Raw genomic sequence first — 18,837 nt, forward strand, 5'->3', positions numbered from 1 at the left:
CCAATCTTTGTCTTTCCTTGGTACCAGGAATAGTCTGGAATAAAACCCTTGACCTTGTTCTTTTGCAGGTACCTCTTGAATTGCTTTCATGTCCATGAGCTGAAATTTGTTTTTGTGCCTCTGCCCATTGATTTTGTGGCAGGTTTGGCATGCCTCTCATTTTTTGAAGGGTGTGAAAGTGGAACCTGTAGCCTCTGTCTACAATGTCCAGAATCCATTTGTCTTTTGTAACAATATGCCAATTTTTTGAGAATAATGTCAGTTTTCCGCCCAAAGGTGCTGCCATTAAAGCTTTGCTTGGCAGGTGTAGGGGGAAGTCATTGTGTCTGTTTTCTAAAAGACTGTGATCTATCTTCTCCACCTCTTGGGGTTGGTGCTTGCCACTGTCTGGCTCTGAAAGATCCTTGAGGTTGCCCTCTACCCCTTGGACGCCTGTATCTGCCCCTTTGAGGTCTGTCCGTGGCGGGAAAGGACCAATTTTTTGAAGGCCAGTTTCTGCTGAAGCGTGGAGGCTGTACCTGCAGGAAATCTTTCACTGTTTGCACTGATTTCGCTTTTTTCCTCCATTTTCTTTAGCACCTCCTCAGCTTTAACACCAAACAATACAGCTTTTTGAAGAGGTGCATCTAATAATTTAGCTTTGACATGATCTGGTAAGGTTTGCTCTTTGAGCCAAGCATGCCTACGTATAACAGACCCCGTAACAGCAGCTCTACATGAGGCCTCTAAAGCATCAAAACCACACTGCAAGGTATGTTTACCCACTTGCTCTGCACCATGCAACAAATCCTGCAACTCTTTTAAATCTGGTTGTTCTGGTTGTGTCATCTTGCTTTTCAGCTGAGATATCAAAAACTGTTGATACTTTAACATATGGAACTGACAGTTTAATGCCCTCATGGTTAAAGTGGCGAGGTGTACACCTTTTCCCCACCTTTCTAAAGCTCTGGAATCTCTCTCTGAAGGTAATGGTTTTTAGCAGTAGAGGCCTTAATTCCCTTGGGACCCTGTGAAATTGTTTCTGGGTCAGCAGTATGGCTTTTATATAGGAACTGGTGAGAATCAGGAACCCAGTAATACCTGTCTGGTTTAACAGGAGCTGGAGGCAAAGAATCTGGATTAAGGCTGGCTTCTGTGTACACATCATCCAATATATCTAAAACAGGAGGGATAGCCAGGGGCCTATGCTGGGGGAGCAGAAGAAAATCCCTGAGCCTTTTCTTGGAATCTGAGTAATCTTGGCATTCCCAGTGAAAGTGTTCCCTCAATGTATGCAGGGTTTCCCCAAAAGAGAAGTCCTCAGGGGGGAGACCGAGGGAATAGACTCCTCTGCATCAGAGTCTTCGAATGGAGAATAGGCATAATCCTGGTCCTCAGATAGTTCTGAGGTAAGAGAAGCTTGATCTGAGGAAGGGTAGTCTTCCTCTAATCTGGGCCTTTTGTCAGAGGGGGGTTGAGAACCCTTGATAAGAGTAATCAAATCCTCAGCCATTTTAAGCATCTGTTTTTTAGGCATGGTGCCTTGAGAGAGGGTCTGAGGAACCTGTTTTTTGGTTTTCATGGCTGCTTTAGATTTAGTAAAGGCTTTAATAGAGAAGGAGGAAGGCCTGAAGACCCCTTGAGAAATGGCAGGCCAGTCTAAATTCTGAGTTTCCCCGCCAGGAGTGGCATCGGTATCTGTAGTAGGAATGGGGGCCGAGGAGCCTGCGACCTCAGGTACTGAAGACACCGGTAATGCCATTGTCATCGGTACTCAGGGGCTGCATAGGCGCCTCGCTGAGTACCGGAGAACCGGTGGTCGGCCTTAGCATGGTTTCAGTAGGAGGTGCGGACCTCGTATGTCGGTCCTTATCTCTGCGTTTTTTGCTCAAAACTGGAGTCGGAGTATCCGACGACATAATATAATTAAATTTTTTGCCAAAAAAGTGAAGGGCGAACTCCGCCCGTCGCTTAATAGTGCGCTTGTTGAATCTAGCACAAAAACGGCAGGCCGAGACGTCGTGGTTTGGGCCTAAGCAAGGTATACAGAAAGAGTGGAAATCCTTATGCGGTATTTGCTTCCCACATGAAATGCAGTTATTAACTTTGTCTGACATCGGTCTGAGGCAAGAAAAGTTTCCCCAACGGGGTGCTTAGCTTTCAAGAAGACTTCGGTTGAAATACTTTCGTAAATCTCAGGAGCTGGCCGACCGGCACTTGCGAACTGCTTCTGCTTCGGGCACCGCGTCGCAAGAAAGACTGAAGAAAATGGTGTAGGCTGCCTCTTTTATACCCCTGCCGCAATGACGTCAGGGAAGAAGCGACGACAACCGACGCCGGACCTAGACTTTGGAATTCGGCCGACCGAGGACCCGCCTGACGGCAGGATAACCCATCTGTTATGACTGCAGCTGTATGCACGATGAACATCAGCAGCTTTATCCAAAAAAAAAAAAGGCAGCCTTTAAATTTCTCTGCTCACATCTAAATTGTTCAAAGCCTTGCCAGGGGTCTGTTAAATCAAAATACTCAGAAAATCCACCATCCCTGCAAATCTAAAATGATTCAGCTTAAATCAGACAAGCTGAGGGCTTCTGAGGCCAGTTCCAGCTGTATTGCTGAGGCAAAGCTTGAGGTCATGATAAGCTGTGAATCAGAAACCTCAATGCCTCCAAAGGGAATAAAACAAGTGGGGAAAGAGATTGTCTGAAGTGTTGGGCCAAGAGGTAGACAAAACTGTCTCTCTCCTGGACCAAAGCCTCCAAGCCCCTGTGGAACTGGACCATCTCTATAGCTTCACATTCTGTCCACAAAATTTTTAAATATTAACTTTTTTATGATGGTTCTTCTCTTTTGGTGATTTTTGTGCTCCGAGCCTGCTGGAAGATGACTCTGTGTCTAGTTATCCCTTGACTCGGCACTAAACATTGTTTGAGCTCCAGCAAAGCATATAGGATTCAGATGATATGCAGCAGGTTTTTTAAATGTCTTAAAGATTTGAAAGAAGGAATATGGATCATTTTCTCCCAAGATAAAAAAAAAAAATCACTAAAAATATTAATCCTTCCAGAGAATTGTACCCCGCAGATCATCATGTTAGTAGTCTTATCAGGTAACATTGTTGGATTCAGGTGAAAAAAAAGTCTCAAACTGGCATACCTACTTCAGAAAGCAACAGTGCTACCATCAGTAATAGCAAAGTCAAAGTCAATAGTCATTTGAAAAAAGATCTCCAAAATGGGTATTCACCACTTTCCAAAAATAATGCCTGCAAGGAAATAAAGGATTAATGATGGAACACTTCTTGTGGAGTGAGAAAAAAAAGGAAATGGTTCAAGCTTCATCTTCTTTTTCTATCAAGCGTCATACGGATGCCCCTGGTGTTCGAATGAGATCAACGCCACTCCAGAGATGCCTCACAGATCTGGAAGTCGCAGTGGAACAACAGATGCCTGCCTGTAGCTAATTCCAATGTAACAGAAGTTATAATGCTCTGATCTTAATTATGCACCGAGTAGTGCACAACAGGCTGATTATAAAAGTTGCCAAACCTACTAGCAATGGCCAGACTTGGAATCCAAGGTGTCCTTTGGTATGAAAATGTATTCTTATTGCCACACAAACTAAGCTGCTGTGTCCAGTAAAACTCAGCACAGTAATAAAAATATAACAAACCTGTACGCATTACGTCATCCAGCCCTAGAACAATACAGCAGAGAGGATACTCTGATACGTTAGATGCATTCAGACATATGGGACCTGCAGGAGTACAGGTACAATATGCACCACCACAGTAAATGCATACCAATGACACTGGCCTTATGCTCTGCAGATGTGGACCCACCAGAAACCTCCAGCTTGAAATGCAAAACGGGTAAAGTGGCAGTTGTTTTATTTGATCATGAAGAAAGGCTGGGGATGAACGACCAACCAACCGGGATTCTTTAGCAGCATGACAAACACAACAGACTTTAAGCAGACATACAGTTTCAGTGTCTGATGAGCCAGGTTCTGACACACACCACTGTAACAACCAGCACATCCATACTCAGAATCAACACTTTCAGGCAATTAAAAAAAAAATGTCTCCAATATCTTCTCCTTGGCTTTAGGCCCTTATTTTAATATCTCTAGCTCCATTATAAAAATAAATCTTTGTAAACTCAGTACTACTGTCTGAAAATTTTCAAATAATGAAATTCAGCTAGAATAACTAAAAAATAATAAAATAATAACTGGAATGGAACGAAAGTAGAAAAAAAATAATGAATGGAATGAAAGTAGTTTGTATTTCTCCACTGAGCATGGTTTACATATTTTTGCTGTTAGGGATGGTTTAGGGGAAAGAAGCAATGAATGATGTCTTGTATTTAGTTTATTTTTGCTTAAGAAACAATTATTTCATTTTTTGGTGAGTCATTCTATAGACAGATACATGAAACACTGATAGGTGCAAGGTTTGCACCCACTTATGCCAATATTTTTACAGGTAAATTGGAAAATTGCTTGATGCATAGATGTATTTTGTTGACAATGTAGTATTTTATAAATGCTACACTGATGATTTGCTTTTTATGCTGAAAGGAACACAAGGAGAATTTGACATTTTTTCAACAATTGCAGGATAACAGTTATGGGTTATCTTTCACTTATAAGTTTTGAGAATAATATGCAAATTATTTAGATGTATGTATTTACATTAAAGATGATTAGATTTTTTCCACTTTATACTGTAAGCCAACATCAGCTAATATTTTTCTCTTTGCTTCAAGTGCTCACCTTCCCCATCTCATTAATTCACTTCCTTATGATGAATTTTATAGAGCAAAAGTTGAGCAGCTCATGAGATTATGGCTAGATCGATCATTTATGGGCTATTAAGATGGACAGTTATCTTCTTTTCAGAAGGTGATGGACAAGCAGTTTAAAAGAAAGAAAAAATTCAAGTTGAATATTACACAGGATATTAAAGAAGTTTATTTTGTTCATAGGTATGTACTAGGCTAATGGCCCTGGGGCCTTTACAAGTCTAGCCATAGAATTACATTGGCATTGTGCCACCAGACCTTAGTTCCCAGTGCCTCTGTCGAACAGAGCCACTGGAATTATCCCCAGGGTGATTTTTCTATTTCCCATCCAATCATCAAGATTTCTCTTGAAGAGGGTCAGCGAGGTGCTCTGCTTGACATGTATGGGAAGTATTTTCCATAGCATGGGCAGTCTCTGATTATGAACCTGTCCCTCCAGTACTTTCTGTTGATTGTGGTAATGAGGTTGAGGTCTCTGGAGATTGTGGTGCGGAGGGAATGGGATTGTTTTAGATGTAGCATTTCTAAAAGAGCTGGGTCAGACATAGCAATGTAAGTCAAGCAGAGATCGCCTCTAAGTAGGCGATATGAGACAGAGAATAGTTGGTGTTTTTGGAGTCAGTCCATATAGGACAAGTGTTTTAAGGCCTAGAATCCTCTTTGTGAGGTATTTTGCGGCCTCTCCAGTTGTTGTAGGTGTCTAGTGAGGTACATGCCAAATGGGGCAATGTACTTGATGACTGGCCTAATGAGGGAAGAGTAGAGTGAGACAATGACCTCTTCCTTCCTGGAAGCAAAACCTTTAGTAATGAGATGTGCCACAATGAGGACTTCCTGACCACAGAGGCAATGTGGTGATCAAAAGAGAGGTTGCCGTCAACCTGTGTTCCCAGATCTCTTGTAACGCCTTCTGCATTCAGTGGACTACAATCAATGTGGTAATTCATGGGAACCGGGATTTTCCCAAAGGGGAATAACAAGACATTTTTTGGCACTGAGCTTAAGGCCATGGTTCTGACACCAGTCGTTGGTCTCAGAGAGGCCATTCTGCAGGATGTCAACATCACTTGGGGAGTTAATAGTAGCAACCAACTTGCAATCGTCTGCGAACTTTGTCAGTGAGAGTCCCTTTGTGTTGACCTTGACTTCAGAGACGTAGATACCAAACAGGAGAGGACCAAGGACTGAACCCTGTGGGACTCCACTCGTGACTAGTTGGCAGTCTGACGTGGAGTCAGCTACTTTCACAGTGTGGGTTCTATCTGTGAGCCAGTTTCCAACCCACCTAGTGATATAAGGGTCGATGCCTAGCTTAGTGAGTTTTTCTATGATTCCTGAGTGGGGAATGGTATCAAAGGCCTTGGCCAGATCAAGGTAGGCTGTATGACCCACCTTGCCTTCGTCCACAGCTCTGGTGACTGATTAAAAGAAGTCAACCAAGTTTAGCAGGCATGATCTACCCTTCACAAAACCAAACTGTGTGGGATCCAGAGTTTGGAGATTCCCTATATCCTTATTTATTAGGTCCATGATGATGTGTTCCATAGTTTTGCATATCAGACTCGTCAGGCTAATGGGGCGATAGTTCCAGGGTCTGTAGTCGCTCCTTTGTGGAGAGGGATGACAGTAGCAGTGTGCCATTCGGTAGGGACAAAGCCTGAGGTGAGGCTGTGATTGAACAGGGCACACAGGTGAGGCGCCAGCTCACTCTGTAGTTCATGTAGAACACAGTCAGGGATATTGCCAGGTCCCATAGAAGCAGTATTCTTGGCCTTGGACAGTGCTGTTTTAACCTGTACAGCAGTAATACTGGGTTGCCTGGCAATATACTGGTATTGTGATTGGTCCTTGGGGGGGGGGTAAAGTTAGCAATGAATCTGTCAGCCAGTATATTGACAATATCTGTTGGCTCAGTATAGGAGGTACCATTATGCAGTAGCTCGGAGCAAATATGGGTATTGCCATGGAGATTCTTTACATAACTGTAGAAGGCCTTGTGGTTATCTTTACTGTCTGCTGCGATTCTGTTTTCATAGCTAGCTTTAGAGGATTTGATGAGGGATCTCTACTTTATGTTGAGTCTGATAAGGGAGTTTTTCCAGTCTTGGGACTTCACCTTATTCCGCATCAGTTTCTTCCTTCTGTTGTAGAAATTGTTTATGGCAGGGGACCACCAGATTGGCTTCCTTTTTTTGGAGGAGAGCATCTTGGTTCCATTGGGTATGGCGAGATCCATGAATTTGTGTAAGTGTTCGTACAGTGCATTGGTGTATGATTCAACAGTCATGCTACTATTCTCCATTTGCGTGGGTGCTGTGAAGTTAACCACCTCTGTTTTTAGGAGCCCAAAGTTAGCTTTGGAGAAGTTTTTCATGGTGGTTACCTTTGCAGGGGTGTGGAGGGGATGTGGATTTCCAAGGTGATTAGTTTGTGGTCGGATCTAACCAGAGAGGAGCTGATTACTGGTGTAGAGCAATGGTCACCCATGTTAGTAATGCCAGGTCAAGAATGTTGCTATCTCTAGTGGGGGTAAGAACGAGCTGGTCCAGGGCATTGGAATTAATGTACTCCAGGAAATGTTGGGCAAGTGTATTGGTACATGAGTAGTTTTCCCAGTTAATGGAGGGGTAGCTGAAGTCACCTAGTATGAGTGTGTTAGGTTGGACCCTAATATTTTCCAGGGTGCTTAGGAACATGGAGTGTGAATCTTGGAACATGTTTGGGGACCTATAGAAGGCTATGGCCAGAATCACTGTCTTACCCAGTGTTAGTTACACCTGAAGTATCTCTGATACGTTATGATGGGCTACTAGTCTGGAGGTGTGCGCATCCTTTATGAATATGGAAACACTCGGTATGCACCTTTTACTGAAGGTGTATCAAGAATATTAAAGAAATATTGATATAAAGTTACACTGGAAGAACATTTACACTTGTTGCAGCTGAAGGTTTCTTACTGGAATGACCCCAGTGTAGAAGATTGTATTGTTCATTTTACAGAAAATGGAAACAATATGGCTGCTGAATGTAAAGGGTGTTCAGTATGCCCCTATTTTTTCTGTATCTTTAGAGTATGACATCAGTGGCCATTATTTTAAGGTTACTGATACTAAAAATCGTTGTCAAGAAGTGGCATAGAATGTCCGTGTAGAAAATTTTACATCGGACAAACTGTGCATCAATTAAGAAACAGAATGATCGAACATATTAGAGTTGTATGTAACCGTGCTCCCACAAGTCCAACAGCTCTGCATTTCAAAGAAAACCTTGGGCAGATCCTAAAGTTTATGACAATTTTTTTATTATGTAAGTGTGTAGGGATTCAAAATTATTTTAAAGGTGTCTGATTTATTCTTAAAAAAGGAGATATGGTTTATATCTGTATTTGAAACTTTCAATCAAATGGGATGAATAACAAATTAATTACAAAGTACTTTATTGTAAATGGGTGTAACTCTTTAAAAAATATTTGGTGAACCTTAATTGTTATGTATAAAATGGGATGATGTCTGAAACTGAGGACAAACAATGAAAGCTGTGTAGCCAAAAGCTAGTTCTGTTGATTTTATAAAGTGCAAAGTAGTGTTTGTTACATAACTGGAAAGGAATAGCCTGTGACTTTCTCTGAAAGATACTTCCTCTAAGCTGAAGTGCTCTCCAACAACTGCCAATAAAAAGAACTGGACCTGAGGTAGATAGAGAGGCTTAAGTCTTTTAAACTATCAGAAAACAATGTCACTAGAATTATGAAAATTACTCTCCTTACTAAGGTTGGTGATGGACAGGTTGACAGACGAGATCAGACAGGAGTCCCCATGGACTATGATGTTTGCAGATGACATTGCGATATGTACTGAGAGTAGGGAACAGGGTTGAGGAGACCCTGGCAAGGTGGAGACATGCTCTAGAGAGGAGAGAAATGAAGGCCAGCTGGACTAAGATGGAATATATGTGTGCGAATGAAAGGAAGGATAGAGGAATGGTGAGGATGCAGGGAGTAGAGTTGGCAAAGATGGAAGAGTTCAAATACTTGGGGTCAACAGTTCAGAGTAATGGCGAGTGTAGAAGAGAGGTGAAGAGAGTACAGCAGGGTGGAGAAGAGTGTCAGGAGTGATTTGTGACAGACTAGTACCAGTAAGAGTGAAAGGGAAGGTCTACAAAAGGGTAGTGAGACCAGTTATGTTATATGGGTTGGAGACAGTGGCATTGACAAAAAGGCAGGAGTCAGAGCTGGATGTGGGAGAGTTAAAGATGTTAAGATTTGCACTGGGTGTGACGAGGGTAGACAGGATTAGGAATATGAATATTAGAGGGTCAGCCCAGGTTGGACAGTTTGGAGACAAAGCCAGAGAGGCAAGACTGCGCTGGCTTGGACATGTGCTGAGGAGGGATGCTGGGTATAGTGGGAAAAGGATGCTAAGGATGAAGCTGCCAAATAAGAGGAAAAAAGGAAGGCCTAAAATAAGGTTTATGGATGTGGTAAGAGTGGACATGCAGGTAGTTGGTGCGACAGAGCAAGATGCAGAGGACAGGAAGAAATGGAAACAGGTGATCCACTGGGGCGACCCCTAACCGGGAAAAGCCGAAAGAAGAAGACGACTCTCCTTACTAAGTTTGACAGACAGTTTTGGAAAACTTGCAAACGAAACCGAAAATCCTGGGGTATTTCCTCACAGTGACCGAAGTTTAAGTGGAAAACCATACTAATAAATCTAGATATAGAGCTATTTTTTTTCCTCTGAAAGAAAAGCTCCTGCCAGTACAGTATGCCACACATGATTAAAGCAGCCTGGGTATAAAAGTTGCTGCACAACAAAATAAAGAGAGGGATGGTAAACAATGCCTGTAGCAGGTACAATTAAGTTACAACGAAACTAATCTTTAAAATCTAACCATACAGGATTCCATACACTCCTCAGGAGGGACAATCAGTACAAGTTAAATAAGTCCTGGATGCTACAATACATCTGAAAAGCACCCTGCTCAACAGCTGTTTAGAGTCTGACTGATTAATGAAAGAAAACAGTTCACAGATACTACACTACATGTGAAATGTTTCTTTCCAGTGACTTATTGGCCACTAAAATACCTTGTCTGTAAAAATGTAACTTGCCTCTAATTCTTTACTGGCCACAAGAAATATCCGTCCTCTTATTTCTTTCCATCTGCTCTCTGTCCAGGTGGAGTATTCAGTTGATCCCCACTGCTTCAGGTCGAATGCAGGAGAAATTGCCTTGGACAGACGAGCTAATGTCTGGACACAGAATGGTGAACGAGTTGTTGAATTCTCAGTGGGTGAGCCCTGCATCCACAGGTAGTCATACAACTGGAAAAAAAAAAGTGGTTAGCAAATGTTGTTTCCTCAAGACTGACATTAAAATGTACTTTTTTGTCTATACTATCCTTGTCATCACGTTTCTAGCAATTATTTTCTTCCTGCTAGTTATGGGAATGAAACATAATGAACAAGATGACCCTTCTTACAGTTCACCACTCCAAGTACATGTATCATTATGTTCTGACTCGTCTTTATTCATTAATATTTTATGAACAGAAGCAAGCGTTCCAACAGTAGAAAGTACAGTTTTGTACCTACCATAAATGTAGATGTTAGAGTGCTAATACAGCTGCAGTCATAACAGATGGGTTCTCCTGCCGTCAGGCGGGTCCTCGGTCGGCCGAATTTCAAAGTCTAGGTCCGGCGTCGGTTGCCGTCGCTTCTTACCTGACGTCAGTGCGACAGGGGTATAAAAGAACCAGCCGATGCCATTTTCTTCAGTTTTTCTTGCCCCAGATGTCAGGTGCCCCCAGAAGGAAGGCAATACATAAATTTGTGTAATAAAGCAATGCAATATAATCAAAACACAATAGTGCAAGCAAATACATCATGAATGAATACCCCAATTAGGTTGCATGAGGAGGTGTTAGCCAATAGGCCTGTCCCAAGAGGGGAAGGAGGGAGGGAAACCTGGACTGCAGCTGTATTAGCACTCAAACATCTACATTTATGGTAGGTACAAAACTGTACTATGTTCATCGTGCATACAGCTGCAGTCATAACAGATGGGTAGAATCCCAAAGCTAAGAAAGGGGTGGTAGGCACTAGGTGGAACTAGGAGGAGCCAGAATGCCCTGCAAGACTGCAGTGGCAAAGCCCGCTCTAGATTTGGAGTATAATAGAAGGTGGTAGTGCTTGGAGAAGGTATGCACAGAACTCCAAGTGGCTGCTTCCAAAAGATCTTTGGTAGGAACTCCTCTGAGAAAAGCTGCAGAGGTAGCCGTGGCCCTTGTGGAGTGAGATCTGATGCCTATAGGTACAGTTTTGCCATGAAAAGAATAGCAAAAGCGTATGCAGTGGGCTATCCATTTTGAGATTGTCTGTTTGGAAATTGGCTTCCCTTGAGCTCCTATAGCATAGGACACAAAGAGCTGTTCTGATTTTCTGAAAGGCTTTGTTCTGTCCAAATAATAATGCAGTTGTCTGTGGATGTCCAAGGAATGTAGTAATCTCTCCCCTTTGTTTTGAGGATTAGGATAAAAGGTAGGTAAGTGTATAGCCTGATTCAAAGCTACCCTGGATACCACTTTTGGCATAAAGGACGGGTTGGTTTCGTAAGGAAACTCTGTCCTGATGGAAGATGATAAAAGGCTGCACAGCCATGAGAGCTTGTAGTTCCGATACCCTACGAGCTGAGGTAATAGCCAGAAGGAAAGCTGTTTTCCAGGACAAATATTGCAAATCTGTTGAGGCAGCTGGCTCAAAAGGAGGCAAGGTCAGCTTTTCTAGAATGAAATTGAGATCCCAAGCAGGTATTGGTTGTTTCCTTGGGGGTTTTAGATTCTTAGCCCCTCTGAGGAACTGTCTTAAGAGCGGGTGAGAGAATAAGGGTGGATCAGTGTTGTATTTTGCAGAAATGGCTGAGGCATGGATTTTGATGGAGGAGAATGAATGTCCACTGCTTAGCAGCTCAGCTAGATACTGTAATATTTGAGGTAAATTCAGTTTTCCAGGATCCTGGCCCTTTTTCTCATTCCAGACACAAAACCGTTTCCATTTTGCGGAGTAAGCTTTTCTAGTGGACGGCCTTCCGGCCTCCAAAATGACATCCTGCGCCTCCTTGGAGAGTAGGGTCTGTTGTGATGCTAAGTAATCTTCCATGTGGCTAGATTGAGTGTTTTTAGCTGACTGTGAAGAGTTTTGAAGCTGTGCTGAGTCAGAAGAAGAGGCATTAGAGGCAGGGTCCATGGTGGGGAATGCGTCAGGCTCCTCAGGAGTGGGTACCAGTGTTGTCTTGGCCAGTCTGGAGCAATGAGAATCATCTTTGGTCTGTCTGCTCTGGTTTTTAAAAGAACTTTGAGCAGTAAAGGAAGAGGTGGGAAGGCATAAACTGTCAAAGATGTCCAACTGAAAGAGAGAGTGTCCACTCTCCAGGCCTTTGGATGAAAAATCCTTGAGCAGAATTTTGTCAATTGGTGATTTTTGTGGGAGGCAAAGAGATCTATGTCTGGCCTTCCCCATGCTTGAATTATCTCTGTAAAAACTTGAGGATGCAACTTCCATTCGTGTGGATCTGTCATATTTCTGCTTAGGTTGTCTGCCAGCATGTTTTCCTTGCCTGGCAAGTACTGTGCTTGAAGTTCGATTTGTAAGTCCAGAGCCATGTTCCAAAGTGACATGGCCAGCCTGCATAGGGGGTATGAATGGGTTCCTCCCTGTTTGTTTATGTACCACATTACTGTGGTGTTGTCCGTCCTTATCAATAGTTGACCTGGTTGCAGAAGGTCTTTGAAAGCTATAATAGCATTTATTACTGCTAGCATTTCCTTTTGATTGATGTGAAGGTGCTTTTCTTTTTGCTGCTTCTCTGGCGTGAGGTAGGCCATCTGGGTGTTTGTGTCCAAGTTGGCACCCAGGAAAATTATTTTCTGAGAGGGTATCAGCCTTGATTTATTTTTGTTGACTGTGTATCCCAGAAAATTCAACAACATTATTACATAAGCCAGATGTTTCAGAAGTATGTGCTTGCTGTCCGCTTGGATCAGGCAGTCGTCCAAATAGGGGTATATTTGTATCCCTTGAAGTCTGCAGTAGGCAATTACAGATGCCAGGCATTTCGTGAATACTCTGGGCGCAGCAGATAAGCCAAAGGGCAATGCAGGGAATTGATAATGGGTTGAACCTGCAAGAAATCTGAGGTATCTTCTGCAATTTTGTCTGATTGGGACATGCAGGTATGCCTCCTTGAGGTCCAATGTTACCAGTTACCAGCCAAGACTCCTTGCCCAGCATGGGAAGAAGCTGCTGTAATGTGAGCATCTTGAATTTTGGTACAAGTAAAAATGTGTTTAGGATGGATAGGTCCAAAATAGGTCTCCAATCTTTTCCCTTCCTTGGTACCAGGAATAGTCTGGAATAAAAACCTTGACCTTGTTCTTGTGTAGGTACCTCTTGAATAGCTTTCATGTCTATGAGATCTGAAATTTGTCTTTGTGCCTCTGCCCTTTGATTGTGTGGCAGGTTGGGGATGCCTCTCATTTTGGAAGGGTGTGAAAATGGAATCTGTAGCCTCTGTTTATAATGTCCAGGATCCATTTGTCTTTTGTGACAATATGCCAATTTTTTGAAAATAATGCCAGTTTTCCGCCTAAGGGTGCTGCCATTTGAGCCTTGCTTGGCATGCAAAGGGGAAAGTCATTGGGCTTGCTTTCTGAATGGCTGCGAATTATCCTCACCACCTCTTTGTGTAGGAGCTTGCCATTGTCTGCGTCTAAACAATCCTTGGGATTGCCCTCTGCCCCTCGGGCGCCTGTATCTACCTCTTTGGGGTCTGTCCGTGGCTGGAAAGGAACAATTTTTGGAAGGCCAATTTCTACTGAAACGTGACGGTTGTACCTGTAGAAAATCTTTCACTGTTTGCATTGATTTAGCCTTTTCCTCCATTTTCCTTAATACCTCCTCAGCATTAGCACCAAATACATTCTTTTGTAGAGGGGCATCTAGTAATTTAGCTATGACATGATCTGGTAAGGTTTGTTCCTTGAGCCAGGCATGTCTACGTATGACTGATCCTGTAACAGCAGCTCTACATGAGGCCTCTAGAGCATCAAAACCACATTGTAAAGTATGTTTACCCACTTGTTCTGCACTATGCATCAAATCCTGCAACTCCTTCAAGTCTGGTTGTTCAGGTTGTGACATTTTACTTCTCAATTGTGATAACAGAAACTGTTGGTACTTTAGCATATGGAACTGGCAGTTTAATGCCCTCATGGATAAGGTGGCCGAGGTATATACCTTTTTTCCCCACCTTTCTAAGGATCTGGAATATCTCTCGGAAGGTAATGGATTTTTAGCAGTGGAGGCCTTAATTCCCTTGGGGCCCTGTGAGATAGTTTCTGGGTCAGCAGCATGGCTTTTGTATAGAAATTGGTGTGAGTCAAGAACCCGGTAGTACCTGTCAGGCTTGACTGGGGCTGGAGGTAGAGAATCCGGGTTAAGGCAGGCCTCCGAGTACACATCATCTAGTATGTCCAAGACAGGAGGTATAGCCAGAGGCCTGTGCTGAGGTAGCAAGAGAAATTCCCTAAGCCTTTTCTTGGAATCTGAATAATCTTGGCCTTCCCAGTGGAAGTGTTCCCTCAAGGTATGCAAATTTTCCCCAAATGAGTAATTCTCTGGGGGGGATACAGAGGGAATGGACTCCTCTGCATCAGAGTCTTCAAAAGGGGAATAAGAATGTTCCTGTTCATCAGAGTGCTCTGATATAATGGAGCCCTGATCAGAGGAGGGGGATTCTTCCTCCACTCTGGGCCTTTAGTCCGGGGGGGGGGGGGTTGAGAACCCCTGATAAGAGTAATTAAATCCTCAGCCATTTTAAGCATCTGTTTTTTAGGCATGGGGCCTGGAGATGGGCCCTGTGTAGCTTGTCTCTTAGAATGCATGGCTGCTTTAGACTAAGTGAAAGCCTTGATGGAAAAAGAAGAGGAAGGTCTGAAAACACCTTGAGAGGAGGTAGACCTGTCCACATTTTGAGATTCACCGCCAAGAGTGGCTTCGGTATCTGTAGTCGGGGTGTGGGCCGAGGAGCCTGCGACCTCGGGCACAGAAGACACTGCCAATGAAGTGTCGTCGGTAGTCAGGGGCTGCGTAGGTGCCTCGCTGAGAACCGGACCACCTGTAGTCGGCTTTGGCGTGGTGTCTGTAGAGGCCGCGGACCTCATGTGTCGGTCCTTATCTTTGCGCTTTTTAGACAAAACTGGAGTCGGAGTATCCGATGACATAATATAGTTAAATTTTTTTGCCAAAATAATGCTGGGCGAACTCCGCCCGACGCTTAATGGTGCATTTGTTGAATGTAGCACAAAAGCGACAGACCGAGATGTCGTGGTCTGGGCCTAAACAAGGAATACAGAAGGAATGGAAATCCTTATGCGGTATTTGCTTCCCATATGAAATACAATTATTAACTTTGTCTGACATCGGTCTGAGGCAAGAAAAGTTTCCCCAACGGTGTATTTGGCTTTCAGAAGACTTCGGTTGCAAAATTTTCATAATTTCAGGAGCTGGCTGACCGGCACTTGCGAACTGCTTCTACTTCGGGCACTGCGCGGCAAGAAAGACTGGAGAAAATGGCGTCGGCTGGTTCTTTTATACCCCTGTCGCACTGATGTCAGGGAAGAAGAGACGACAACCGACGCCGGACCTAGACTTTGGAATTCGGCCGACCGAGGACCGCCTGACGGCAGGAGAACCATCTGTTATGACTGCAGCTGTATGCACGATGAACATCTGCTCATTCTCTGCTCATGACAGTTCCATAAACGACAACAAAATGTTTCCCCGCTGTACTCTTGTTTTGTCTAGAAAATACAATGGTTTGACGTGCTCAACATAAACTACAACTTTAAGGGTCAGACTTTCGCAAAAGCATCCTTCACTTCTGGGCTTCTACTTGCAGACGGTGAACTGAATCACTGCTCAGTGTGCAACTATTTGCTATTAGAAATTCAGTTTGTGCAAATGGTCTTCAGCTTGTCTAATGATAAACAAGCCAAAACAGTGTAATAATTAATACTAGCACCAGTGTTACTATATACATCGAGGTACATAAACAACCCAAACCTTACCTTAAGCCACCCCGTCTGGTTTTGTGATTTACTGTGTAACTGCTTGGGAGTACAAGCTTTATTTTGATTTTTAAATTTTTATATGTTTTTTACTTCTGATGTCTACTACTATTTTAGTTTTTTTTTTAAATAAAGGGTTTACACTATAACCCTCCCAAAGAGCCTAGCAGGCTATAATGAGCTACAACTGCGAGTGATAGTGAGCACAAACTATGGCAAGTAACACTGGATCGGCATAACTGGCACTGTAGATCAAAATAATTACTTTCTGAAGAACTTCCTTTGCACAAGGTAAGCTCAATGTACTTAATGCAATATTGATTTGTATACAGTTTGTGTGATTTCCTCTTAAAATTTAATTTTTTAAAATAAAATTTTTTTTATAACTTTTTTTTACATAAAGTATTTTAAATACAAATAAAATAAATTTTAAAAAAATTTTTTAAATTATAAATTTTTTTGAAAAAGGGGGGCCCTTTTCTTTTGGGGGAAAACCATTTTTTCTCGTTTTTTTTGGGGGGCCCCCCATCCTTGGGTGTTTGTGCCCAAGTTGGCACCCGGGAAAATTATTTTTGAGAGGGTTTTAGCCTTGATTTTTTTTTTTTGTGTGTATCCCAGAAATTCAACAACATTATTACATAAGCCAGATGTTTCAAAGTAGGCTTTGTCCGCTTGGATCAGGCAGTCGTCCAAATGGGGGATATTTGTACCCCTTGAAGTCTGCAGTAGGCAATTACGATGCCAGGCATTTCGTGTACTCGGGGTGATAAGCCAAAGGGCAATGGGAATTGATAATGGGTTGAACCTGCAAGAAATCTGAGGTATCTTCTGCAATCTTGTCTGATTGGGATATGCAGGTATGCCTCCTTGAGGTCCAGTGTTACCAGCCAAGACTCCTTGCCCAGCATGGAAAGAAGCTGCTGTAGAGTGAGCATCTTGAATTTTTTACAAGTAAAATGTGTTTAGGATGGATAGGTCCAAAATAGGTCTCCAATTTTTTCCCCTTCCTTGGTACCAGGAATAGTCTGGAATAAAAACCTTGACCTTGTTCTTTTTAGGTACCTCTTGAATAGCTTTCATGTCATGAGATCTGAAATTTGTCTTTGTGCCTCTGCCCTTTGATTGTGTGGCAGGTTTGGCATGCCTCTCATTTTGGAAGGGTGTGAAAATGGAATCTGTAGCCTCTGTTTATAATGTCCAGGATCAATTTGTTTTTTGTGACAATATGCCACTTTTTTGAAAATAATGCCAATTTTCCCCCTAAGGGTGCTGCCATTTGAGCCTTGCTTGGCATGAAAAGGGGGAAAGTCATTGGGCTTGCTTTCTGAATGGCTGCAATTATCCTCACCACCTCTTTGTGTAGGAGCTTGCCATTGTCTGCCTCTAAACAATCCTTGGGATTGCCCTCTCCCCCTCGGCCTGTATCTACCTCTTTGGGGTCTGTCCGTGGCTGGAAAGGCCCAAATTTTTTGGAAGGCCAATTTCTACTGAAACGTGGGGTTGTACCTGTAGAAAATCTTTCACTGTTTGCATTGATTTAGCCTTTTCCTCCATTTTCCTTAATACCTCCTCAGCATTAGCACCAAATAAAACCCCTTTTGTAGGGGGGCATCTAGTAATTTAGCTTTGACATGATCTGGTAAGGTTTGTTCCTTGAGCCAGGCATGTCTTTATGACTGATCCTGTAACAGCAGCTCTACATGAGGCCTCTAGAGCATCAAAACCACATTGTAAGGTATGTTTACCCACTTGTTCTGCACTATGCATCAAATCCTGCAACTCCTTCAAGTCTGGTTGTTCAGGTTGTGACATTTTACTTTTCAATTGTGATAACAGAAACTGTTGGTACTTTAGCATATGGAACGGGCAGTTTAATGCCCTCATGGTTAAGGTGGCCGAGGTAAAACCTTTTTCCCCACCTTTCTAAGGATCTGGAATTCTCTGGGAAGGTAATGGATTTTTGGTGGAGGCCTTAATTCCCTTGGGGCCCTGTGAGATAGTTTCTGGGTCAGCAGCATGGCTTTTGTATAGAAATTGGTGTGAGTCGGGAAACCCCGGTAGTACCTGTCAGGCTTGACTGGGGCTGGAGGTAGAAACCCGGGTTAAGGCAGGCCTCCAGTACACATCATCTAGTATGTCCAAGACAGGAGGTATAGCCAGAGGCCTGTGCTGAGGTAGCAAGAAAAATTTCCCCTAAGCCTTTTCTTGGAATCTGAATAATCTTGGCCTTCCCAGTGGAAGTGTTCCCTCAAGGTATGAAAATTTTTCCCCCAAATGAGTAATCCTCTGGGGGATACAGAGGGAATGGACTCCTCTGCATCAAAATCTTTCAAAAGGGGAGTAAGAATGTTCCTGTTAAAGAGTGCTCTGAAATAATGGAGCCCTGATCGGGAGGGGATTCTTCCTCCACTCGGGGCCCTTTTTGCCCGGGGGGTTGAGAACCCCTGATAAGAGTAATTAAATCCTCAGCCATTTTAAGCATCTGTTTTTAGGCATGGGGCCTGGAGATGGGCCCTGTGTGGTCTCTTAGAATGCATGGCTGCTTTAGACTTAGTGAAAGCCTTGATGGAAAAAGAAGAGGAAGGTCTGAAGACACCTTGAGGGAGGTAGACCTGTCCACATTTTGAGTTTCACCAAGAGTGGCTTCGTATCTGTAGGGGTGGGGGCCCGAGGAGCCTACCTGGGCACAGAAGACACCGCCAATGAATTTCGGTAGTCAGGGGGGGGGCCTCGCTGAGAACCGGACCACCTGTAGTCGGCTTTGGCGGGGTTTAGGGGGCCGGACCTCGTGTCGGTCCTTATCTTTGCGCTTTTTGACAAAACTGGAGTCGGAGTATCCGGGCAAAAATAGTTAAATTTTTTTCCAAAATAATGCTGGGCGAACCCCCCGGCGGGTTAATGGGGCTTTGTTGAATGTAGCACA

At 43.3% G+C, this 18,837-nt stretch overlaps 1 protein-coding gene across 2 annotated transcripts in view; it reads right to left on the minus strand.

Moving 5' to 3' along the window:
- The window catches only part of NCSTN (nicastrin), an 876,107-nt gene that overhangs the window by 112,405 nt on the left and 744,865 nt on the right, over positions 1-18,837 (minus strand). For both annotated transcript variants that reach the window (XM_044059533.1, XM_044059532.1), the window contains exon 16: positions 9,901-10,113. In XM_044059533.1, the coding sequence (XP_043915468.1) occupies positions 9,901-10,113 (213 nt within the window). The remainder of the gene's footprint in view (positions 1-9,900; positions 10,114-18,837) is intronic.

Source organism: Protopterus annectens, chromosome 17.part0, assembly GCF_019279795.1.
Source record: "Protopterus annectens isolate FY-2018-M chromosome 17.part0, PAN1.0, whole genome shotgun sequence".
NCBI lineage: Eukaryota > Metazoa > Chordata > Ceratodontiformes > Protopteridae > Protopterus > Protopterus annectens.